Here is a 26,883-nt window from a genome sequence, read left to right as displayed (position 1 = left end):
ACATGATGCCTCTTTCCAATGTTCTTTTTCATCTCGTTCCAATGAACCTCCTGCATTGGTTCGTGTATCTGTGTTCTCCAAAGATGTCCTTTGATTTACTCCAGCACATTGTTTTTTTTTTTTGCTTGTTTCCAGCATCTGCAGTTCCTTGTGTCTACCATCTCCTTTATGTCATTATTTTGGTAAATGTAGAGCAGACTTTGTTACCACTTGTCAGCAATAAAACCAGCCTTTAATCCCATCTGAAAAAGGGTCTCGACACGAAACGTTATCTATTCCTTTTCTCCAGAGATGCTGCCTGGCCCGCTGAGTTACTCCAGCATTTTGTGTCTGTCTTTAATCCCATCATCCTGGTCTGTTTTTGAGCTGCATAAAGTGAACTAGCAAAGGTACACAAAAAAGCTGGAGAAACTCAGCGGGTGCAGCAGCATCTATGGAGCGAAGGAAATAAGCAACGTTTCGGGCCAAAACCCTTAGCAATATTGTCACATTTAAAGAGCAGGAGCTGGAAATGGCAACCCATTGTCATGGATTTGTCACCAGTCTGATATTCAGTTTTAATTTCAAATTTATTATTTTACATTAGATTTCTCCGTTTCTGTGATTGAATTTGAATAGTTGCCTGAAGAATGTTAAACGAGGTGTCTGGTTAGTTGATCCAGCTGAGTAAACACTGCCATCCTACCCCAGTTTCATCCAGCAAGAAAATTAAGCAGAATAAGATCTAATGAGTTTGTGAACAAAGAGTAGTTGCAATTTGGAATAAGGTGACAAGGAAATAATGCATGTAGGAACTGTAACAGCATTTAACACAGAACATAGTGCAGTGATCCTGATCTCACTATCCTCCATTTCCTGCTCCTTGATGAATACCGATGCAAAGTACTCATTTAATAGTTTAGTTCCTCCGGCTCCAGACATTAATTCCCTCCTTTGTCCTTTTTTTTTCCGTGCGTGTCCTACCTGCTCCTTTTCTACACTCTTCTTCATGACCCTTCTTCAGTCTGAAACATCGTATTTCCATTTTGTGCCTGACCCAAAACATCTATCCATGGTCTCCAGAGATGCTGTCTCACCATTGAGTTACTCCAACACTTGGTGTTCCATGCAAGATTCCTGCAACTGCAGTTCCTTGTCCCTCCAAGGACATTCCATGGTCCCCTTGAGCCTCCCGATTCCCTGTTTACGTCCTTTCCTACTTCCTTTATATTCCCCAAGGGTCCTGTCCTTTTCAGCTTCATTAAGCTTACATATGCTTTGTTTCTTTTGACTAAATTGAAGAAGCATCTGTGTAGTTGCATGAATGAGCAAGGCATTAAGAGATATGGAAGTATTACAGCCAAGTGGGATTAGTGTAGAGAGACATGATGGTCGGCATTGATGTGATGGGCCGAAGGGCCTGCTTCGATGCAGTATAGTGCTGTAATTCTGTGATTCTAATGCTTCACATTCAGATATCAATTGCTGAGGTATATTGAGTCCTTGAAAAGCATTTTTTCCCTGCCCTAAAGAAACTAAATTCATCAGCGATTTGATTTTGTTTAAAGAAATAATTAATCTCTTAGAACTGTTAAATCGATGTTTTGCATTTCCTCAGGCAGATGTAAATCATCGTATTACAAAAGTGAGCAGGAGCATTCTCAGCGGTATTCCAGCCAATACCTACCCTGCCACTAACATCACTTACTGTAAATAGATTATCTTGACATAATCACATTGGGTTGTGCAAGTTGTTGCAAATTACTAACTATTTTCCTGTCATCACAGCAGAAACTACACGTCCAAAATGTTTCAGTCATTGTGAAGCATTTTGGGGTTTCCTGAAGTCACGTATGATTGCTAAATAAATGCAGCAAATTAAATGAAACGTGGGAGAAAGTATTTCATTTTTCTTTTCAGCTCTCCACTGTGCAGAAAATAAAGAAATGGATTTTTGAGTGAAAAATAACCTTTTAACATGACCCAGCGTTTGGCTACTGGAGAGTTTCAACACAGCTGCTTTCCTTTCTGTGGTTTGAAAAATGGCTCATTTGCGAATGAATTTGTGTAAACTTGTAGTTCTGCTGACGTCAGGCACTTGGAGCAAACATGATGCCTTGTTTGAAGTCTCTTTTGCTTCTCATCCTGTGGAATAAATCATATGGCCCCAAAAGGAAAAGAAACCTCTGTACCAGTGTAGTTCATCAAACTGTTTTGGTTGAACTGGTGCTTTATATAGTCTTGGACAATTTGTTCCTCACTGACTCTGCTATCTCTGCTGGCGTACCACTTGGAATCAGCATGCGACATTATCCAAAGTCCAAGTTTAATGTTTTATCTGTGGGGCTTCTGAACACACAGCATTATCTTCAATGCCAAACCAGGGCGGGAGCCTGGTTTAAGTGCTCATGATCCAGAATGCGCCTCAGAACATGCAAGTGACAAGATGTGACCCAAATAGCCGCAGCCTCTGTGAGAGTAGATCTTATGCATGCACAGACTTTAAATCATGTTCAATTTAGCATTCACTCTAGAGAGTTTTGATGAATAAAAGAATGAACATAATACGGTACATTGAGGCAGTATTATATGAAGTGTGAAATTTTAATCCCAAAAATGGATGAAATTGAGCCTTATTTTTAATTATACACATGTCCATTGTACAATTTTTGCAGAACCCGAGATTGCCAAGGATCGTACTGTGAGAAGAGAGAGCAATCCTATTTGCAATGTATGGATGTTTCATTATAATGTATCTTTCTCTCCCACAGTGTACTGTGACCCTTGTCTGCAATGGATCCAAGAGCATTCCCATTATTATCCATGTATTTGGTGTGTTTGCCACCCATACCAACATATGATAACATATATGAGATATAAACAGCATGTAAACAAGACCAGACACAGGAAAAAAAGATTTATGCACCAACAGGATGTTCTTTTAGGGAGGAGATGAGGAGGAATTTCTTTATTCAGAGGGTGGTGAATCTGGAATTATTTTCCACAAAAGGCTGTGGAGGCAAAGTCAGTGGATATATTTAAGATAGATAGATTCTTGATTAGTACGGGTGTCGGAGGTTATGGGGAGAAGGCAGGAGAATAGGGTTAGGTGGAAGAAATAGATCAGCCATGATTGGACGGCGGAGTGATTGTAATATGAGTTTGTAGATTTCCTTCTAGCATGCAAATAATTGCCTGTGTTGGTCTCCATGTTAGAAAAAGTGCTTTCATTACAGCTTCTAATTTCAAATATGAAGAGCTAAGAATATAACGATACAATTGTTTTCAGAGAAAGTACATTGAGGGTATCATGGGAATGGTGTCCATTTATTATTTCACATCCACCAATGTCTCAATCTGATACGTTATCTGCACGGCCTCCAGCAAACTGTCATTCATCCCAACTTAGAAATATAATGCCATTCCTTCTTTGTTGCCATGTGTAAATCCTTTCAATTCAGGAAATGTTGTACAAAAATAAAGAGGGAATGGCAGCACAGCCACACACACTAAGTTCATTATTCTGAGCTGGATTTCTATAACAAAAATTGATGTCACAAGCTTTTAATTAAAACCAGCCAACAGTAATGGTATTTTACTCTTTGAGATTGAACAATATGTTTCCTTTTCCTGTCACTTTGCTGTTTTTCTGTTTTGAAGCCCATATCCTTCTGCCTAGCACAATACAATGTATGAGACTGAGCTAACGGCAGATGGCTGGTTTCTATACAATTCCCAAATACGTTTTGAATATGGGCACGTGTGTCCTGTGTGTGTATATAAACATATAATTTGTACATAATCTCATGTACACATCAATATAATATAAATACAAATTTGAATATCCCTATGTTAGGCATCTTCGTATCGAGTCCACATCACAAGATTAGAAATTGTTCAGCCAGAGCTGAACACACTTCCCGGTACCTGCATACAATGGCGTCTTGCGCTTCTTGTGGGGCCAAGACGTGAACGCTTGTTTTTTGACCCCATGTTAGACATAATAATGTACATATGAATATAATAATATTACATCCATGCACAATTAGATGTTGCAATGTAATTTCTTTGCTTATTATGAAGAGGAATTAGGATCAACTGAAAACTAAATTTGGCATAGTTATTGAGATTATTTAGTTGTTTAGAGATACAGTGCGGAAACAGGCCCTTCGGCCCACCGAGTCCGCACCGACCATTAATACACGATCCCCGCACATTAACACTATCCTACACACATTAGGGATAATTTACACTTGTACTAAGTCAATTTACCTACAAACCTGTACATCTTTAGTGTGTGGGAGGAAACCGAAGATCTCGGAGAAAATCCATGCAGTCACGGGGAGAACGTACAAACTCCATACAGACAGCACCCATAGTCAGGATTGAACCTGGGTCTCCAGTGTTGCAAGTGCTGTAAGGCAGCAACTCTACCATTGTGCCACGGTGCTGTACTATTGAGTTAAGAGTTCAGAAACAGGCCCTTTGACTCTACTTATCTATGCCAACTAAATTGCCAAACCGAGCTGGTCCCATTTTTCCGTGCCTGGAACATGTCCTCAAAATATTTCCCATCCACATACTCGTCTAAGTGCCTCTTAAATGTCTTAACTGTACTTGCCTGACAGCTTTTTCCATATATGCACCACCGTCTGAGTGAAAAATAATGTTCGTTGTGTCCTTTTTAACTCTTTTTCATCACATCTTAAAGCTTTGCCCTCTTAATTTTAGACTCTCCTATCCTGGGCAAATCTGCAGCTATTTACCTTATATATTTGCCACTCATGATTTTATAAGCTGCTAAAAGTTCACCCCTCAGCCTTCCACACTCCAGGGGAAAAAAACTCCCAGCCTGTACAGCCTCACTGTATAACTCAAACCTTCCAGGCTTGTTAATACCCTCGTAAAGATTTTTTGCATCCTTTCCAGTTTAATGACATCTTTCCCATAGCAGTGTGATCAGACTGGTGCACTGCACTCCAAATGTGGCCTTGCTAAAATCTTACACAGCTGTAATATGATCACCAACTCCTGCACTCATTACACTGATCGATGAAGGCACACGTGCCAAATGCTTCCGTCATCATCCTGTCTACCTTGTTGTCACTTTCATGAAACTATATATCTGCATTCCAAAGTCTATCTGTTCTATAATACTCTTCACAGCCCCACCATTTATTGTGTATTCCTGTCATGGTTTGTCTTACCAACATGCAATACCTCGCCCTAAGTGAATTAAACTCCACCTGCCATTTCTCACCCCATTGGCAAAAGGTTTATTATGACCTTTGTAATGTTGGATGACCTTCTCCAATCTGATTGAACCACCAATTTTAGTGTCATCAGCAAACTCTCTAATCATGCCATCTACATTCTCATCAAAATTGTTAACATACAGTATATGTTTGAAACAGTGGACCCAACACCAACATTTGTGGCACTCGATGTGTTGCATACCTCCAGTATTCAAAAACATTCATCTACCCTCACCTCTTCTACCTTCGAGCCTATTTTGTATCCACTTAGCTAATTCACCCAGGACAACTTAATATTCGTGTTTACTTATGAACAGTGAAATAAAACAGTTTATTGATTGACTCCAAGTTTTTAACGAGAAAAAATAAGGGTATATATTAAAATGCATAGAAAGTACAGTAATAATGATATCTTTAAGAGTACTGCTGTTAAAAAAAATCATCATTGCTATTAACAATCTGCTTATTTTCACATCAAATGTTATCTGCACAAGTACAGTGAGGTACGAATATGATTATATCTATCTTACATCAACATATAATGTACATAAATTATATATAGATTACACAAACATTTACATGACAGTAATGAGAAAAAAGGCTGTTTAAAAAAAACACAAAAAAAAACAAGACATTAGAGAGAAAATTGATGAAAATAAAAAAATCAGTGCACAATGAGAAAACAAGTGCATGGTAGTGCAAGAGGTGGTCCAAGGCATCTGAGGTAGCATTAGCGTTGTGCTGGTCAGTTCAAGAACCTGTTAGTTGTAGGAAAGTAGCAGTTCCGGGTGGTGTGAGACCTTAGGCTTTTGTATCGCCTGCCTAACGATAGTGGCGAACAAAGGGCAAGTCCAAGATGGTGAGGATCCTTGATGATAGATTTACCTTGAGGCACCAAGAGTAAGCGCCTTTCAGAAGATGTATACAACACAGGGCACTATTGAAAATATCTACATGAGCCACCTCATGTGGATATTTTCATTGGTGGAGAGGGCTGTGTCCATGATGGACACCTCTTCTGAAAGGTGCTCATCTGAACTACACATCCACAGGAAAGATATTTCATAAGTTACATATTTCTCCCACCTTTAGTACTGCAGCGCCATATTTTACTTTTCATACAAATGATTTTGTCAACACAATTTTATATAATTTAACACTGTTGTGAGTTACAAGTGGAATATGTTTCTCCAGATGACTATTTATTGTCCCGAGACATGTCACCATGTCCTTATAATGAAGAATTTAAAGAAAAGCACACTCTTGATACGCTTGACAACATGCTGGCAAATGAATGGGCACATTCCCAGTGATGTGAAAGATCACGTCTCCAAAGTGCCTCAATAATCTTCATGCTATTTCATTATCATACACCAGTCATAATTATTCTCCTGTTAAATCATAGTAAATGACAATGCAGATTACAATCCCTATCAAGATGGCTCTTTCAATTTTAACTAGTGTTCAAGGTACAATTACGGTACAGTGATGTTCGAATCGCCGTACTAAATAAAGCACCAAGACACACAACTACATAAGTTAACATGAACATCCACCACAGCGGATTTCCCACATACCTCACTGTGATCAATCCTTGTGCATCCCTTGTGTTTCTACTGTAGCTTGTGTTGTATTAAATCACTAGAAACACCCCGGATAAATGTTGTCTGCCATGACGTCTGGATGTCCCCTGCATGTGCCCTTGCACCTTATAGATACATACATACTGGACAGGTACTTGGCATTGTACCACTGAATCCGTACACTTGAGCATTTATTGGTATTAATGTACGAGGACTTGTGCTTGGCAGTTTTTTTTTTTAATAGGTGTCCAGGACATGAACGAATTCAGCAAATTGCTCTGTAGCCTTTGGAGATACCAGATAAATGACAATACAACAGAGCTGGAGAGAGTTAGTCCAGTGCTGAGTTGTTTTATAACCAATCACAATCTGCTGTGTTTATTATGAGAATCAAATTCACATTGTTGAATAGTTGGGAGCCTAAATTTGTGTGGAATAAAAGTAAGTGGCAGAGTGTTACACAGTTTATTTATGGAGCTTTCACTCAAAAGCTTTTTGCAAGATTTCAAAACCAACATCTTTAAAACAGTCCTTATTTTTGCAGCATGGAAGCAAGCCCTTTGGCCCATCATGTCCATGGCGAGCAGTGATCACCCCGTACACTAGCACTATCCTACACACTAGGGATAATTTTCAATTTACTTAAGCCAATTAACTGACAAACCTGTACATCTTTGGAGTGTGGAAAGAAACTAGAGCACCCGGAGAAAACCTACAGGGAGCTATCACAGGAAGAAAGCATAATCGAGGCTAACCCTGACCTTCCCATCCATGCTGACTTGAACAATCTGCCCAACATGCGCCTGAAGTCCCGCAAACCCTCCTGGTCTTCCGTTAAATCCCTGGAAGGCTTTGACTCCAAGACTGAGTGGCGCAGAGCCTATAAAGATGCCAACACCAACAACGGAGAGGTCATCACAGACCTCACTGTGAAACCACTGGGTTTTAACCTCCATTGCAAGCAATGGCTAACCCTGAACAGAATCCGCACCCTCCTTGCAAGAACAGCCCATCACCTGCATAAATGGGGGATGACAGATAGCCCTGCTTGCGACTGCGGACATCCAGACCAGACCATCCCACACATCGTGCAGGAATGCTCATTGAGGCTTTTCCCCGGGGGCATTAAAACCATCCACCCAGTAACTGATGCTGTCCTGGCCTGGATGTCTACCCTCGATCTACAACTTTAGGCTGTGCACGCCTTACACAAGAAGAAGACGGGGAGAACGTACAAACTCTGTACAAATAGCACCCTTAGTCAGGATTGAGCCTGGGTCTCTAGCGCTGTAAGCAGCAACTCTACTGCTGTGCCACTGCTGACTGCACCTTCATCTGTTATTCTTATTCAGGACACACATTATGATATTGACAAAATGGATTCAAAGATTTCCACTCTGACTGATGTGTATATTCCCAACATTTTCATTCATTGGCAGTAAATTGAATTTGCAATGTGCTGACGTGAAGGAATATTATCAGGTGACTTTTAAAATGTGGTCTAATTTAGCAACTCGGTCAAATATTGCCTATAAGCAATGCTAGGTGAGATGAGGAGGTTACTCTGTGAGTTCTCCCTGCTTGCTTGAACTGATCTGGACTTTCCTCATTGGTCCAAGTTTGCTGGTTGTGAATGAAAACGTGTGGAGTGAGAAGCAAGAAAATGGGGTGATTGTGAACAATGATGGCATTTAACCTTCACAAATCTCTCTCTGCCCTCCTGATGTAGACTTGAATTCTTTCGAACAACCTGCCAGGACATAGGGTATATTTTGTTTGTTTCTTCAGCTGTCGTGTGAGTTCACGGATAGCTTTCATTCCCGTCCTGGAGTAACGGATCGTCCAGTGCGGGACCACAGATTTGTGTGATTACGCTATCCTGGTAAACAGTTTTGCTTCACTGACTTACCTTTGCTTGTCACTTAAATTATCTCCAGCTCAGAAACACTTTCCATGACTCCATTTAAACTGATTTATGGACTCTGAATCCAACAAGTTAAATCTTTTCCTTGTAAGGCATGTGGAAAGACCAATTAAATAGCTTCAGCCTTAGTGTGCAGGGAATTCTGATGTTTATTGTTGCTCCAAGCAACACACGAAGGAAGCATTGTGAATTAATGAGAAGTGAACATTGCGTCAAGCCCAGTTGTTATGTGACAGCATATGATCGCACATGGTTAAATCACTTCAGGCACCTTTGAGCTATGGCTGGAAGCCACAAGGATGTGGGTTTCATCTGCGCTTCATGAGCAATTGCCTTCCATTTCCTCAGTCAGATTCCAAGGTTTATAAAACACGAACTCTGGAACTTAGTAACACCTACCACAGCTCTTCCCACAGTTCATTCTCGGCTCTCTCTCTGAAGCTTGCATCTCATCTGAGTCTGAAGAAGGGTCTCGACCTGAAACTTCTCTCCAGAGATGCTGCCCGTCCCGTCGAGTTACTCCAGCTTTTTGTGTCTATCTTCGGTTTAAACCAGCATCTGCAGTTCCTTCCTACACCTTGCATCTTCTATATTTGATTGATTGAAAGATACAGAAATGAAACCAGCCCTTCAGCCCACTGAGGCCATGTTGACCATCGATTACACTTTTCATACTAGTTCTATGTTATCCTACTTTCCCAAGCATTCCCTTCACATTAGGGGCAATTTACAGAGACCTATTGATCTACAAACCCGCATGTATTTGGGATGTGGGTAGAAACCGGAGCTACCGGAGGAAACCCATGAAGTCACAGGGAGAACGTGCAAACGCCATGCAGACAGCAGCCGAGATCATGATCAAACCGTGTCTCTGGCGCTATGAGTCAGTCAGCAGCTCTACCAGCTATGCCATTGTGCTGTCCTAACCAAGCCCTTAGCTGGACTTGAAGATAGACACAAACATTGGCGTAAATTAGCGGGACAGGCAGCATCTATGGAGAGAAGGAATGGGTGATGTTTTAGGTCGTGACCCTTCTCTCGATCCGAAACATCACACATTCCTTCTCTTCAGAGATGCTGCCTGTCCCATTGAGTTACTCCAGCTTTTTGTGTCTATCTTCAGTTCAAACCAGCATCTGCAGTTGGCCTTCATGTGTTCCTTAGCTGGCCTTCATGTGTTCAGGTGCAGATACAACAAACTGTCCTATGGCTGCATGCGTATAAATTAACGACTTTTATTAATAAATGATTTACTTTGTCTTTATCTTTGTTCTGCTCTCTCTGCCTCAATTTTGTTTTACTTTCCTTCTCATTTATCCATTGTTATCTCACCTTTCTACCATAATTTCTACCCGTCTTCAGGGTTTTCTCTTTGTTCTCTTCATCTTTTCTTCGCTCTTCTCTCTCTCCCTGGCATTTTACATCACTGCTGCTCTCCGCTACAACATTGAAACCCTTCTTTGGCTGCCGGGTGATTGTGCTCGGGATGCTGGACTGACCCCAACAGTGCAAAGGCTGGGATTGGCAGAAGACCAAAACAAAACAGGAAACTCATTGTCTGTTCATTCCAATGTTTCAACCTCGGCCACAAAGCACACATCATTTCAACATAAATCAGTGTCTTTCTGCCGGGGGGGAAAGAAAACTTTACATTGAAGGGACTCAAGATCATAATTTTCAGGCCCATCATTCCCTGGCTTCTCTGCTATGCATGCATTGTGTTGATGTCTACCACTTGCCATTATAATTACAACTATCGGTACATCCTTAACCTGTTTCAAGATTGTGTGGGGAGGAACGGCAGATGCTGGTTTAAACCAATGACAGACCCAAAAAGCTGGAGTAGCTCAGCAGGTTAGGCAGCATCACTGTCTGTGCTGTCTGTACGGATTTATACGTTCTTCCTGCGACTGTGTTGGTCTTCTCCGAGATTTTCAGTTTCCTCACACACTCCAAAGATGTACCTGTACAGGTTTGTAGGCTAACTGTATACTTAGTATGTGTAAACTGTCCCTAGTGTGCGTAGGCTTGTGTTAATGCGCGGGGATTGCTGGTCGGTGCAGACTCGGTGGGCTGAAGGGCCTGTTTTCATGCTGTATCTCCAAACCAAGCTAAACTGGCGAAAAAGAATAGGTGACATTTTGGGTTGAGGCCCTCCTTCATATTCAAAAGTCTTTGATTATATTTTAAAACCCTTCAATGGAAAATCTGTTTTTTTTAATGAAAAGTTCACACTTTCTCTTGAATCAAAAACCTGAAACCAAGGCAAGATTTAATAGGAACTTGAGGGGCAACTTTGTGGTGGTTGTATGGAATGAGCTGCTGGAAGCAATAGTTGAGGCAATAACAGTAACATAATTTCAGGTTGAGACCCTTCTTCAGACTGAGTCAGGGGAAAGGGAAACAAGATAAAATAGAGAGTGATCTAGAGAAATAGAACAAATGAATAAAAGATATGCAAAAAGTAACGATGATCAAGGAAAGGTGAAGCCCACTATGGTCTATTCTTGTCTGTGGGACGAGTTATACAAACATTGAAACTCAACAAGACGACAGTGAAACTAGTACGATGACTAGGATGGGGGAGAGGCGGAGTGGGAGGGGGTGCAAGGGTTACTTGAAGTTAGAGAAATCAAATTTTAATACTGCTGGGTTGTAAGCTGTGGTAATTGTGCAGAGTGGAAAAATAATTGTCAAACACAAAATGAATGGCCAACAATTTGCTGGTATTACCTAATTTTAACATGCAAACATCTTGAACCCACAATGTTTGTAAACTGCTTCATTATCATGGCTTTGGATCTAGATCTGTGTGGGTTCTCATCTAGCATGGTTAAATAACATTCTTTTCTCCCTGCGATAACAATTCTGGATTTTAAGAATTGGTATCTGGGGATACAAGTTTAATTGCACACGAAAGCCCATAGTCACACAGTGTCTCCAACTTTTGATCAAGTGTGGAAGGTCTGTCACACCTTTGAAATGTCATGATTTGAGATTTATCTGGAGTTGAACACTGCTGATGCTCCATGTGGTAACATTGGGGAAAAAAAAGATTTGTATTTGCAGATCATTTTTGAACAATCTCGGGACATCCTTGAGGTTTACCGCCAATTAAGTACTTGATAATTGAAGTTATTTGTTATAATTTAGGAAACCAATTAGGCACATTGATTCCAGCGATCCAGCATGTTAATTGTGCTGGAATCTGCTGGTACCACTAAAGATTGTGAACTCAAATCCCAACCTATTGACCATCAAATCTACTTTTTCTCCAGTACAGTATTGCATGTGCATGCTATGCTTTGCTTAAAGGCCCTGTCCCACTTTCCTGATTTACTCACAAACTCTCCCGAGTTCTCCCCTTGATTCGAACGCAGAGAATTATGGTAACAGCCGTTCGTAGGTACTCAGGACTATTTTTTTAAACTCGTGGACATTTTTCAACATGTTGAAAAAATGTCCCAACTTACCTGATGCCCCGACTTCCTACGGCTGGCAATGCGAGCCGCTACGGAATCCTACGGGCTCGCTACCGACATTACCCGACATTCCCAGAGTTCGAATCTTGGGGAAAACTCGGGAGAGTTCGTGAGTAACTCGGGAAAGTGGGACCGAGCCTTTAACCTTTCTTTTACGTGAGACTTTTAATCAGATATCTGTATTCCTTCTCAACACAAGTTTAAAACAATGATAGTACTATTTTGAAGAAGTGATTATTCTGTTCAATATTTATCCTTCCAGATAATAGTCATAAAAACAGTTGCAAAAAGTGATAATGTCGGAAGCATTTGACAGAACAGGCAGTGCATGTGGAAAGAGAAGGATAATGTTTATATTCAAAGACCCTAAAAACTTTTGACCTGTTGTTCACTTTTGCTGCTATTATTAATCCGCACTTTCATAATTAGCTTGACCACAGTGGCTCCAGTACCACAAAGCAAGTAGACTTCAAACGTTTTTATTGTATAAGACCTGATCCGAAACATCACCTATCCCTATCCTTTGACTCCATCTTTTTAAAGTCAATCTTCGGTTTAAATTAATTTAATTTAATTCCATCCTACACATTGTAAATACTGAAGCTAAGAAAGACACAATATAAACGCAAGCCTTTTTGTGGCTGATGATACTTAGCCTTTTCTTTGAGCTGGGCTTTGGCCTGCCATATTCTGTTTGTCCTTTCGATATTCGATTGATTTTGCATTGCTGTACAAAATTATACAAAAAAGCATTCTGCTATTTTGCAAAACCTACCCAGCCTTGATGACAAATTAAAAGGTAAAGCAAAATTAATTTCACATGAACATTCTGGATAAGACAAATTCATTATAACGACTGAGCAAAAGACGAGAATGGATAAAAATACACAATGTTAATTTGTGGTGTCATAATTTGTCTGGCAAACTCAGTGAAAAACAGCAATGGGATATTCAATTTTGCCTTCCATGTTCATTAACTTCGGAATTGGAAAGAGGAGGAAACAACAAAGGCTGTGACGGGTCAGAATTAGAAGTGCAGATGTTTCGGGACTTCAAATGGGACAGTTCCATTTTTAAGACAGCTGCCCACCACAGAAAGACACTGGGTTACTTTTCAAAGCTGAGCATACACATCATGAACTGTGCATAACCCCACATCACAGGACACTGTCTTCTGTCACCACAATATAAATCCCTTCAAGACGAGGATAGTGTTCAGTGAGGGGATCGCTGGTCGGTGCGGACCTGGTGGGCCGAAGGGCCTGTTTCTGCGCTGTATCTCAAACTAAACTAAAAGTCGCAATAGAAATCGTCCTTATTTTTAGCGCATTCACTATTAAAACTAGTGACGGGGGCTTTTGATTCCCATCACTATTCTACCCCGGGATGACACCCAAGTGGGAGACTGAGTAATATGTTGGACCAAGAAGAAGAAGCAAAAGCGGTAGGTGCAATGGCATTTTAAGGAATTCCGTTAGGCTGCCAATGCTGCTTACACCCAGTAATTAAGTTTAAAGTGTAGGGTTTCTTTTTTAGCAGTCTGACTTTTTTTTGCCATCCAAGCATAACAATTATGGTACATCTTCATTATTGCTTTATTATTTAGTGTTTTGAATAAGCCAAAGTCTCCTCAGATTTTTTGGAAAACATTTGTGTTAGTTGAATTCTTTGCCTTAAGTTCTGCAGTATTTCAAGTTTTTCAGGGAGTGAGTGTTGTGGCGTATTTTGCAGTTGAAATAAATTTGGAATTGTTTGCTGAACCACAATTGACATGCTTTGGTATCAAGGAACACTGAAGGATAAGATGCTTATATTAAGAAGGAAGATGTTCTGTAAGTTAAGTCCTTCCAATTTCAAGAGAGGTTTAGCTCTGAGGGCTAAAGGAATTTCAGACATATGGGGGAAAAAGCAGGCACGGTACTGATTTTACTTCGGAGTCACGTGAGCGATTCCGTGAAGAACCCGTTCAGCACGCATGCGCGGCATTACGTCCAGCAGAGCAACAGCGGCACAGCGGGAGTCAGGCGCTCCCGCTATGGAGGTGAAAGAATGGACCGTCAGGTAAGCTGACGTCGGTTTCCTTCATAGGGAGCCTTCTGCTGTCCGGCAGAGACGAAAGGCTCTGCAACAAACCCTCGCTCGACTCCACGTAGAGGAGCGTCCATCTGGGGGGGGGCAGCAACAGAACAGACCTGTCCCCCACTCGACTCCACGTAGAGAAGCGTCCATCTGGGGGGGGCAGCAACAGAACAGACCTGTCTCTGCTCGACTCCACGGAGGGGCTTTTCCATCGCAGGGGCAGCAACGGAACAGACCTGTCCCCCGCTCGACTCCACGGAGGAGCCTTCCTTCAGGGGGGCAGCAACGGAACAGACCTGTCCCCCGCTCGACTCCACGGAGGAGCCTTCCTTCAGGGGGGCAGCAATGGAACAGACCTGTCCCCCGCTCAGGGGGGCAGCAACGGAACAGACTCCACCGAGGAGCGTTTCCATCGCGGGGCCAGCAACAAGGAGGTAGGACCGCTTACCCGGCGCTCCGCTATCCCAACACCGAGCCCAGCCCCGCTAGCTCCTCAGCAGCGGGCTGGAAGTAACGCCATGGAGGCGTCCGGCTGGTGGCTCCGACTTATCAGACGGGACGTCTTTCCACCCGAAACTATTTTACTTCGGAGTCACGTGAGTGACTACGTGAAGATTTCAAAGCTCTGTGATTTCATGCCGTGGAAACGAGTCCATGCATCTCATCTGCCTTAATTGACTAAGGGAGGAATTGTGTTAACATGTTTAAACATGAATCCGACATTGAAATCCAGGATAAAGTTATTAACAACAAATTATAGCCCCTATTTCATGGGGTGAAATCATATTACAGAATTTAAAATTGATTCTGCAAAAGTTCCAGGTTTAACCACTGGTTTATGGTAGAATTGTTGGAACGTTTTTTCCCTTGACCATCCTGCTGTCTCCAGGATTTGGTCCATCCATTCTATTTTCTAAATTCTATTTTGAGGTCTGATGGTCCTGGTCTGTTCTGTTTGACTAATTCGTGAACATGAAAAGTTATATTTCTTGTTGAAGAAGTCATATTGTCCAGCCTTAACTTATGTAACGACTGTACCCTTTGTGCTGTGACCAAAGCCATCAGCATGACTGTTTTATGCGTCAGTTTTTGCAAGGACAGAGCTGTTGCTGGAGACCAATTCCTTAGCAACGTTAGGACAATACTAACATCCCATATTCGAGAGTACCTGGTTCTTGGGGGATTGATATTAAAAAATTCCCCTCATAAGTTTGGTTACCAGGGGGTGAGCCCCAACAGAATGACGCTCTGATCCTCGCCATAGATATGCTGAAAGGGCACTTCTGGCGCAGTTAATGGCACTGTAACTGAGCCCCTCATCATAATGGAGGCCTGCCACTGCCATGAATTCCAGAACAGACGTTTTGTTCGTCGTACAGTAGTGATGTTGTTCCTAGAACAATATTTCCCACTTCCTGATGTGGGCCTGATATAGTTTCTTCGTGGACTGCCTGTATGCCGCTGTATATGTTCATTGTTTGGTTCGTTAGTCCCAGGTCCGGAAATGGTTACTTAAGATCCTACTGACGAACACATTTTCCCCCCCTCCCCAATGCAGCGAGAAGGCATCCATCACTGATGCCCCAGTCTGATTCCCAAGAAACACAAATGGGCAACTGGTGATTAAGCCGAGATGCAATAGATCAATCTCTGGTGTTTCATATCATGCTACAATATCAGTAAACACTTTGCGGTCCAACATCCATTCGATGTTTGTCATGAATTTGCGTGACCTGTTGTCTGCCACTAAATTTGAGGTTACCTGATAGGTAACTAGCTGATATTCAAATGTTTTTCTGAATACACCATTGCCAAATTGTGTTAGCCAGATTATCACATGATACTGATTTGATTCCACCCATGTAGTTAGTATATGTCACCATTGTGGCGTTATCAATCTGTAGTCTAACATGCAGGTGATTCATTTCTGAACAGTATGATTTTAGTCCATAGAACGCACCCAACATTTCCAAGTTGTTCATGACATGTATCTGAAGCAATGATGCTTCTTGTGCATCCCATCTATATCCACAACTAGAGATGGGGTTAGTAACACGCCAACCATGAACACTGGCATCAGTTTGTAGCACCACTGAATGGTTGCTGACAATGATAGGGTTTGAACAATGCCCAATATTTCCCCTATCATTGTAATTCTGTGATTGCTTAGATTGGTAGCCTCATTGGTCTCTACACATGACCAGTATTGATTTTAAGTGCTTATACCTTTGTCCTTGTAATTATTGGTAATACAAAGGTCAAACAGTGTGGCTGGAAAGGCCACAGTATTGCCAATTACCCTTGCTACCAGTCGAATAGGTGGTTTACTGATGTCAATGAGGTTGTTGGCCTCGGTTAAGTCTGTACCTTCCTTTGATAAGTTACCCACGTGTAGACTAAGTCAAAGGTGAACCCCAAGTAGTCCTTAGTGGTGGAAGGTGTTAGCTTAGAATTAATAACGTCTATAATCCTTCTGCATAAGCACCGTATAGTAAGCATCTTTTAATGGATGCAATTCATAAAGTAGCCTATGGAATCAATTGTTTGACAGTAACAAAGGTTTCCAATTTCGAATGAATTTACTGCACAATGTATTCAGGTTTGTCAGACCTGAATGATTGGTAACCACATCTTTTTGTTTTTCGTAAAGATATTGACACGAATTCCAAAGAGTCGTGTTGGGATTTCCCCATGATTCCCTAGCATCTAGCCTCTCCAGTTCAGCATGCACTTCCAGTTTTTCTTACTCCGAAAATCTGGCTTGTAGCAGAATCACCGGCACTTCGACTCGGCACACAATGAAACATAAATTATACAAGGTAGTGAGAAGAAAATGACAGCGCAAGACATTAGTGCAAAACACAATTAGAAAAACACATTCATAGTCGTGCAAGAGGTGGTCCGTAGTGTTCCCTTGTCAAGGTAGGATTGGTTTAAGCAGATGGTTATTGGAAAGTAGCTGTTCCTGAACCTGGTGCTGTGAGACTTCAGGTTTCTATACTTCTTGCCTGATGATAGCAATGATGAAGGCCTGGCCTAGATGGTGAGGATCCTTGATGATACATTTGTTGAGGCAGCACCTCGGGTGGATGCTTTTGATGGTGGGGAGGTTCCTTCCAATGATGGAGCGGGCTGAGTCCATCAGTCTCTGAAGCATCTGGTATTCTTATGATTTGGATTTGCCATACCAGACCATGATGCAAACTTTTTACTCCTCTTTATCTACAGTATCTGTCTGCACTGTACTGCACCTGATACTATAACTGTAATTACATTGGCTTAGAGGATCACAACTTACTGGGTAATTAGTTCAAATGGTAGAGTGCTTGCTTAGCATGCGAAAGGTAGCTGGATCAATGCCCGCATTCACCATTTGTCTTTAGGGGCAGTGGTAGAAACCCGGGTGTGATCCTGACTTTGGGTGCTGTCTTTACGGAGTTTGCACGTTCTCCCTGTAACCGCATGGACTTTCCCCGGGTGCTCCCGTTTCCTCCCACATTCCAAAGACGTGCATGTTTGTAGGTTAATTGGCTTCTGTAAATTGTCCCTAGTGTGTAGGATAGAACTAGTGTATGAGTAATTGTCGGTCGGCATAGGCTGAAGGGATAGTTTCCACACTGAGTCTCTGAACAAAACTAAACTAAAACTGACCTAACTTCCTTATTTTTTGGAACGGGTCAATAATTTAAAATTATATAAATTGGAACCAAAGGCTGTCACGGGTAATGCTATCCTACTACCTTTGGTTGTTAAATGTTGTCACCTCTATGAGACAGACAGACCAGAAGATGTTAGAAGAGGCATTTCTTCTCAGGCACATTAAATCATCGAGGCAAAATTATGTCGGCATTGTGCAAATATGCCCATGGATATCTTCCTGCCTGCAGCTAGAACAATGACCGGTGCTTTATCCATTTAAGCTTGGGTTTATGTACTGAATAAGGATTTTGGCAGTGACAACTTCAATCTATTAATTCATTATGATGAGAGGAAATCCAAGTTTGATTTGGAATACATTTGATGATAAAATAACATTTGATCCTTGCTCAGTTTTCTCCACCCTGGCTCAGTGCAACGGAAGTCCAGTGATGGCACAGCAAACAGAGCCCAGTTTGGGAATTGAACCTTGCACCCTCTGGCTTCAGTGCTTCATGAAAGAATCTAAAACCACTGTTAGAAAGCAGCAGTCTTAATGCTTGGATCTAAAATTTTGCTTTTCTTCACTATGAAAGTACCTGCTGTAGTATTATAACCATATAACCGTATAACAATTACAGCACGGAAACAGGCCATCTCGACCCTTCTAGCCCGTGCTGAACACGTATTCTCCCCTAGTCCCATATACCTGCACTCAGACAAATAATCCTCCATTCCTTTCCCGTCCATATAACTATCCAATTTATTTTTAAATGATAAAAACAAACCTGCCTCCACCACCTTCACTGGAAGCTCATTCCACACAGCCACCACTCTCTGAGTAAAGAAGTTCCCCCTCATGTTACCCCTAAACTTCAGTCCCTTAATTCTCAAGTCATGTCCCCTTGTTTGAATCTTCCCTACTTTCAGTGGGAAAAGCTTATCCACGTCAACTCTGTCTATCCCTCTCATCATTTTAAAGACCTCTATCAAGTCCCCCCTTAACCTTCTGCACTCCAAAGAATAAAGCCCTAACTTGTTCAACCTTTCTCTGTAACTTAGTTGCTAATTATTAATATCTGTCTGAATTAAGATCAGTCTGAATAAGGGTCTCGACCCGAAATGCCACCCTTTCCTTCTCTCCAGAGATGCTGCCTGTCCCGCTGAGTTACTCCAGCATTTTGTGTCTATCTTCGGTTTAAACCAGCATCTGCAGTTCTTTCCTACATGCGACAACAGGCCCTTCGGCCCACCGAGTCCACACCAACCAGTGATCCCCGCACATTAACACAAGCCTACACATACTAGGGACAATTAGCACTTATACCTAGTATACAAACCCAAGCCAATTAACCTGCAAACCCATACGTCTTTGGAATGTGGGAGGAAACGAAAGTTCTTGCAGAAAACTCACGCGGCCACGGGGAGAACGTACAAACTCCATACGGGCAGCATCGATTGTTGGGATCAAACCTGGGTCTCTGGTGCTGCAAGCACGGCAAGGCAGCAACTCTACCGCTGCACCACTGTGCCACCCTTTTACAAACTAATATGTAAATTAAAAATTCCGATGTAGCCATTGCAATTATTATTGAATATCCTTATTAATAATTTTCTCTATCAGACCAAAATAACAAAATTTTTATACCCACAAGCAAGAACATATTGAGTATATTTTATAATTAAATTCTCAATATTGATCCTCTCTCGTTTTAGTTTCAATCAATCCGTTATCGATAATCTGTGTGATGTGGCCTCTCCAAGGCAAGTCATTACAGAGACACAATTAGTTGCTTTGAGAGTTCCTTAACTCTCAAAGCAAGTAATTGTGTCCCTGTAATGTAGGGAATATAAATGGGACTGTACATCTGGCACTTTTTGAAAAAAATATATATTTTTAATGAGATTGATTCATCCATGTTCACCTAGAATTGTGTTTCTCCAACTGAGAACAGGTGTGTTGCCTTTGGGCAGCAACTAAGGCACACGAGAAATGGAGGTGCCTTTCCCGCAGGAGGTGCAGCTGCTCCTTCACAACTCCTCCCACTTGGGGTAGAATCCAGGTTGAAATCTGGCTTGAGTAGATTGCACATAACTAACCCCTAACTCCTCCCAACCAGGTAACTCTGACAGCTAAACCATATATGTAATGTTGATGTAAGTTTCTTTCAGTTGCTGCATGAAGCAATACCGACGTACTATTTGTGTTTAAAGAAGGAACTGCAGATGCTGGAAGATCGAAGGTACACAAAAATGCTGGAGAAACTCAGCGGGTGCAGCAGCATCTATGGAGCGAAGGAAATAGGCGACGTTTCGTGCCGAAACGTCGCCTATTTCCTTCGCTCCATAGATGCTGCTGCACCCGCTGAGTTTCTCCAGTATTTTTGTGTACCTACTATTTGTGTTTAGTAAGTTAGCTAACATAGCAAGTGAATGCCTCCAAAAGTGCTCCATATGATCAATTCAAGGAATCATAGCATCATTGAATCATTACAGCCAGTAATAAAGCCAATCAGGCCATTAAATCTTCCAGTACGAACAATGGCTATTTGTTGTTCTTTTGAAAGCGTGCGTTGCCTCTGTTTCCACATCCTCCTGGTTCCAGATCGTTCATTTTCTGCCTTTTCCCCACACGTTCCTTCCGTATGTTGTGCCTCTACTTTAAATCTATGCCACTGACTCCTCGAAACTTTATGTATTAGAAATGCCTTTCAGCTGTTGGCTGATCTGTTTAGCTATTATATCCTTTATTTTCCAAAGCTTGAACGGCTACAATGAACATCCATAAAATCATTACATTTAACAACATTAAGAATGGCAACTCTCAGCTGTTCCATGTGCTTATTTCAATGGGTAGCCAAAGATTCATTGAGTGGATGCATGTACAGTATGTTTGCAATGCCATGTGCACTCACAACACACTAAAACATGTTTTTTGATGGAGACAGGAGTTTGTCAAATGGTCCCCTGGATTTTTGTGCCACAGCTATGCGGCTCAGAGAAAACTACTCAAAATTCCTTGTCGCGCAATTTCTGCAATTGGTTCATGTTGGCAGTGGTGAGGGTGTGGGCAGCATAGCGTAGAGCAACTGCCTCTCAACACCAGAGACCCATGTTCAGTCCTGACCTACATGGAGTTTGCACGCTCTCCCTGGGTTTCCTCTGGGCACTTCAGTTTCCTCCCACATGCCAAAGATACACGTGGCAGGTAAATGAGTTGTTGTAAATTGCCCCTAATAGGTGGGTGAGTGGTAGAATCTGAGGGAAATTGATGGGAATATGGGGAGATTAATAATGATTAATATAGGGTTAAGTTGGTCATTGATGGACAACAGTGATTTAGGGGAAATTGTGTCTTTCTGTGCTGTATGTCTGACTCTGATATAGGAGTCCATGTATCACCAATTTAGCTTGATAAAACTAATAAGACAAAACTCAAAAGTTCTCTTTTTTCTGGTTCCTCTTAAACACCTGCTCATCTTAACACATCAACTAATTGAGATGACACAACTTATATTGCCTTTAATAGTTATGATTCAATATGCTCTGCATGATTTTAATTGGTAATTATACGCAAAGAGAGTTAGTGGAACCCATTTAAAAAGACTATCTAGCTGTAGATTCAATCTGCCCCCCTCTCTTGCAGATTGAGAATAAATGCTATTTTCCTTTTTATTTAAACAGCTGGAAGGTTTAAAGGCAGTAAAGCAGCTGACAAGTTGTATAATAAATGTAAACATTGTTGGAGCCAGAGGTTTCCACACTATCAGCTGCCACTCTCACAGTGGCATTTTGGAATAACAGTTGGTTATATCAGTTGAAACACTTTGGTTATAAATTTGAATAAATATAGAACAATAGCCTGTTTTCTTTCTCTTCCCTCCTGCAGCTTTGGCTCAGTTTGGGCTGCAGTTCTAGAGGTGATGGACTTTTTTTGGCTTATCCTGTTTGAGCCAAGTCAGTGCTGGCTGGCGTCCCAGTCAGAGCTTAGAGCTGCTAAATGGTGGTGCAGCGGTAGAGTTTCTGCCTTGCAGCGCCAGAGATCCGGGTTCAATCCAGACTACGGGTGTTGTCTATACATTCTCCCTGTGACCTGCACAGGTTTTCTCCAGTTTCTTCCCACACTCCAAAGACGTACAGGTTTGTAGGCTAATTGGCTGGGTAAAGTTTTAAATTGGCCCTAGTGTGTGTAGGACAGTGTTAGTGTGCGGGGATGGCTGGTTTGCGTGTACTCGGTGGGCCGAAGGGCCTGTTTCCACGTTGCATCTCGACAACAAAAAAAACTGAAACTGCTGGCTTGGCAGAGGTCACCAAACTCGGCAAGAACCTGGAAAGATAAAAGTGCATTTTTCTTCTTTCAATTTAGCAGCCCTTGACTTCAGCATTGCCCTGATCTCAGAGTTGAAGAATTTGTCGAAGGTTTGGCTTAGCGTTAGGAGAAATTGTTTCCATTGGCAGGGGTGGCCTGAATCAGAGAGGAGATGTGGCAGCTTCACTTTTGCACAGTGTGTTGTGGTCTAGCCTCCTCTCTGCCAGGGTGGTGAACGCAGATTCAATAGTAACGTTTATAGGGATTGTGATGTGCACTTTGAAAGGAAGAGATGGCTCTGGACTCCAGGGAAAGAATATGAGAGTGGGACTAATTGGATTGCTCTATCAAAACGCCATCACAGACACTATTTTTAAGAAGGAACTGCAGATGCTGGAAACATCGAAGGTAGGAAAAAAGCTGGAGAAAATCAGCGGGTGATTCAGCATCTATGAAGCGAAGGAATAGGTAATGTCAAGAAGGGTCTCGACCCGAAACATCACCTATTCCTTTGCTCCATGGATGCTGCCTCACCCGCTGACTTTCTCCAGCATTTTCAACACGGGCACTATAGTCTGTTATCAGCATCTATTTCAATGTCAATGGAAGTATTTCACCCTAAGGATAGTTCAAGAGGACAGGTATGATTCATTAATCTGTCAACTACCCCTTTTATTTCCATGGATTCACGGTGCCTTTAATAATAGTGGAAGCATGGTAGCGCAGTAGTACAGTTGCTGCCTTACAGTGCTTGCAGCGCCGGAGATCTGGGTTCGATCCCGACTACGGGTGTTGTCTGTACGGAGTTTGTACGTTCTCCTCGTGACCACCTGGGTTTTCTCTGAGATCTTCGGTTTCTTCCCACACTCCAAAGACGTAGAGGCTTGTAGGTTAATTGGCTTGGTATAAGTGTAAATTGTCCCTAGTGTGTGTAGGATAGTGTTAATGTGTGGGGATCACTGGTCAGTGCGGACTTGGTTGGCTGAAGAGCCTGTTTCCACGCTATATCTCTAAACTAAACTAAACAAAAAACGTAGACTAACAGCTACACTTTATAATTGTGGGCCACACTTCATACTGGTGATTGGAAATTCATCCCACACTAGCTTCAGAAAATAGAGTTGTTATCCCCTTCCCCTGAAGGGTAGCATACAGAGGAATGATTTGAGGTTGATAAACACTCTGATTTGTCATAACGTCAGTGTGTAACTGGCTACCAGGTGGCTGATCCGAAAGGCTGGTGCTTTTGACTGGATCATCCAGCGGTACAGTGAAGAGGAGCTAAAAAAATATCCATTCAACCCACTGGATGTCAACTGAACTGCAGAGCAAGAGTTCCATTTGCCAAGTGTGAAGTATGTGCAATGCTTCAAATTCTCTGCTCTCTTACTGAGGGGAATGCTAACACTCAACGTAAGGCTTGCTCCAACATCAAGAAACAATGCGTCATCAACATCTGACACACGTAAGCTTCACAAAACAGTTGTAATCAATCAGAAGTTAATTAATCAAGTCATGGATTTGAGCCAGAGGTGGGGAATGGAATGAAGTACATTCAAAGAGGCAGGTTTTTGCAGGCTTTGAATGCCCAAATTTAATGTAACAGTTGCACAATCATGGACATGTGGGAACATATTACCCTGCTTGATTGCACCATTATGGCAGTGGTTGATCTAAAAAGGTACTTCAAATATGATACATGCATTTCTTCACGATGTGCAGTAGAACTCTGCGAGTTGATCCATGGGGGAATGCAAAAAGAGAATTACTCAGAAGCAATTACTAATGCTTTCTCCAAAGTAGCAAAGATGATGCATGGTAGACTCAAGAACAGGGTAAGGCCAGAAAGGGTTACCATAACAGATTGCCATTACCAACATTTGAGCTCTCACCCAGAGTTGAATGAGTATTAATCTCTGGCTTTTCAGCCATTTTCATGAACTATTTAACTGAAAGCTTTGCTTGCCCCAATTTTTAATATATCATTCAGATATTTATTTCACGTTCATACAGTGTACTAAAGAGCTTCATAACCAGATAAATAGTTTGGAAATGCAGTTACTCTGTAATATCAGGAAGGTGACAGTCAATTTGTTCACATCAAGCTTCCACAGACAGCACTGTGATAGCGAGTGGGTAATCTGGGCTTCCCTCAGTGAAGGCGGTTGAACGGTAAATATCAGTCGGAGCCCCAGGAATAATTTTCCTGTCATTCTTTAAGATTATACCATGGAATCTTTCACATCCAACGGAGTGAGAGCAGAGTACGTGACACCTCCTCTGTAAACGAGTACCTCCCACAGCCAGGAATTCTTTAGTTTTGCATGGATCGAAGTGGGACTTGATCCCACACTTCTCTGACTCAGTGAGAAGCTACCAGTTGAACCGCAAATGTGATTCACTTTCTTTAAACCCTTCTTTGAGCGAATTACATTCTCTTGGACATAAAAGAATGACAATTTGAATTAGTAACGAGGTACTTTGATAGCCCATGTGTTACATCTTCTTGTGATAAGTCATCTTCCTGCCTAAACGAGTCTATTAAGTGTGGCATTTGGTGTGAGCGAATTGTGGAGTGCTGTGTATCCTAGCCTGGCAGTGTTAATCCTGTTGATAGCTGTGGATACTTGTTGGAATCACCTCGTAAGTTTTTAACTTTATTTCCTTTACATTTTTGTCATGCTGGTTCTAACAATATGATGATCGTAACCTAATCACAGCTTGTTTTCTTCAGGAATGCTGTGAAGTGGGACACATTGTTTGCTGTAGTTTTATATCCTCAAGACTCTTTACAACAATAAAAAAAACCTTGCAGGCGTAGTGTGCATCTTGAAAGTTTCAAAAAGTCAATCTTTAGAGATTAAAGTAATAACCTGGTCGTTGCCTTTAATCATCAGTTGTAAAAATGACGGATGTTTTTTTCCACGATTAAATGCACGATTGACGCTCTAATCAACTCGGTAGTAAAGTGTTAGTGTATTGCAAGTGAGACTTAATATAGATAGTCCTAATCATCCCGCACCAATCGGGAATCCCAGTCTGTAGAGTTCCAGACTCCCAATGTACAATCTGTATTAAAAGTTGTATATTTACGGAGTATTGGCAATCAGCCGAGAACTATAACATATCCACTCTGTGAGCGAAGGTTTATTGTTGGACATATATCTCGATCACTATATTTCGAAGAATGTCTGGTCATTTTTAACAATCCTGTTCTTGTCTTTCATCTTCTCGGCAGCCTTTTACAGCCAATGGTTTAAAATTAATTTGATTGTCATTTCTATTGTAACTGGTTCTTGTTGGCTTTTACCCGTTCTACACTTTGCTGAATGTGGGGTGAGGTGTGGCTATTTTTGTTCCATTCACCGTACCTCGCTGTTTTGACCTATTGACCAACACCAATTAACAGTTAAGCTGACGGCTCAGTAAATGAGGGCACTGTTGCCATGTGGAACTGAACTGTCTGCATATGGGGGTAAAAAAAGCAGTAGTGGGTCAGGCAGCATCTCTGGAGGACATGGATAGACAATGTTTTGGGTCTGGACCCGACTTCCGTCGTGAAACATTAGATATCCATGTCCTCTGGAGATATTGCCTAACCCACTGAGTTACTCTGGCACTTTGTATTTAAGTTCATGGGTTCTGGAGCTGTAGCTCCACACTCTATTTGATATGAGCAGGGTTGGATAAGAGGAGGAGGGAGGGGAACCAAAATGAATAGCCTAAAAAAATAGATTGCTTTGTTCTCTCTTTATTTAATGCCATTCCCCAAATTGAAAATGTACTTTTGGTAGTGAAATTCTGTATTATTTAGCACCGTTCCAGATATTTAACCAGACACGGTTGATCAGTTCCACACGTCTTGGGCACTGTAGAAGTTTGCAATGGGGGGCCCATGATCAAGTTTGCTACAATTCCTATCAGTTGAGATACCCAAGATGTGACACTAAGTACAGGCATGTTCATCAGGAAGGCACGGATGAGGTATCTTTCTGTTATCCTTTACGGTTGAATTGTCTGGCAAGACTCATTGCTTTGATTCAAAATACAATCAGCGACTATGTTGGCACGTTGCCTGTGTGGAATTGTGTGCCAGCATGAGTCATTGCCTTCAGGGAAATAAGTAGCTTTGGGGCTGGAGTATGGACCAAGAGTTCACTACAGGTCCATGGATTCCATGTCCCATTCCTCACAATTTTCCTATTCAGCTCCTGTCAGGATGGGAGGAGAAATATTTACATTTCCAGTCACTTTTCCACGAATCTTGCCAACTACTGCAGATTAGCAGGCTTTCCACTTGCAGAAAGTTCTGATCGAGGTATACGCATGCCAGCGATCTCATGTGGCGTTAACGGATAATGTCTAAATAAAGGCTTTTCCTCGTTTCTCTTTGCAGTGACAGCTGCCGGTGAAAGATGAGTGAGCGCTTCGATTGTGACAACTGTAAGGAGTCGCTGTATGGCAGGAAATACATCCTCTCAGAAGAAACCCCCTACTGCATCCCATGCTATGATACCCGGTTTGCCAATACCTGTGATGAGTGCAAAGAACTAATTGGCCATGAAGCTAGAGTAAGTACCGTGACTTGCATCTCATTAAAATAGATGACTTAATGCTGATGCCCTCTGGCTATCCG

At 41.8% G+C, this 26,883-nt stretch overlaps 1 protein-coding gene across 3 annotated transcripts in view; it reads left to right on the top strand.

Annotated features, from left to right (window-relative positions):
* fhl3a (four and a half LIM domains 3a) overlaps window positions 1–26,883 on the top strand; it is an 88,708-nt gene that overhangs the window by 46,858 nt on the left and 14,967 nt on the right. For 2 of the 3 annotated variants that reach the window (XM_055656202.1, XM_055656201.1), the window contains one exon: window positions 26,644–26,818. In XM_055656202.1, coding sequence (XP_055512177.1) covers window positions 26,663–26,818 — 156 coding nt within the window. In that variant the 5' untranslated portion in view covers window positions 26,644–26,662. Of the gene's footprint in view, window positions 1–24,732; window positions 24,891–26,643; window positions 26,819–26,883 lie in introns of those variants that run through there. The other variant, XM_055656203.1, reaches the window with a different exon arrangement.

Source organism: Leucoraja erinacea, chromosome 26 (genome assembly GCF_028641065.1).
Source record: "Leucoraja erinacea ecotype New England chromosome 26, Leri_hhj_1, whole genome shotgun sequence".
Classification (NCBI taxonomy): domain Eukaryota; kingdom Metazoa; phylum Chordata; class Chondrichthyes; order Rajiformes; family Rajidae; genus Leucoraja; species Leucoraja erinaceus.
Note: the sequence above shows the minus strand (reverse complement) of the source record. Positions and strands in the feature narration are given on the sequence as shown.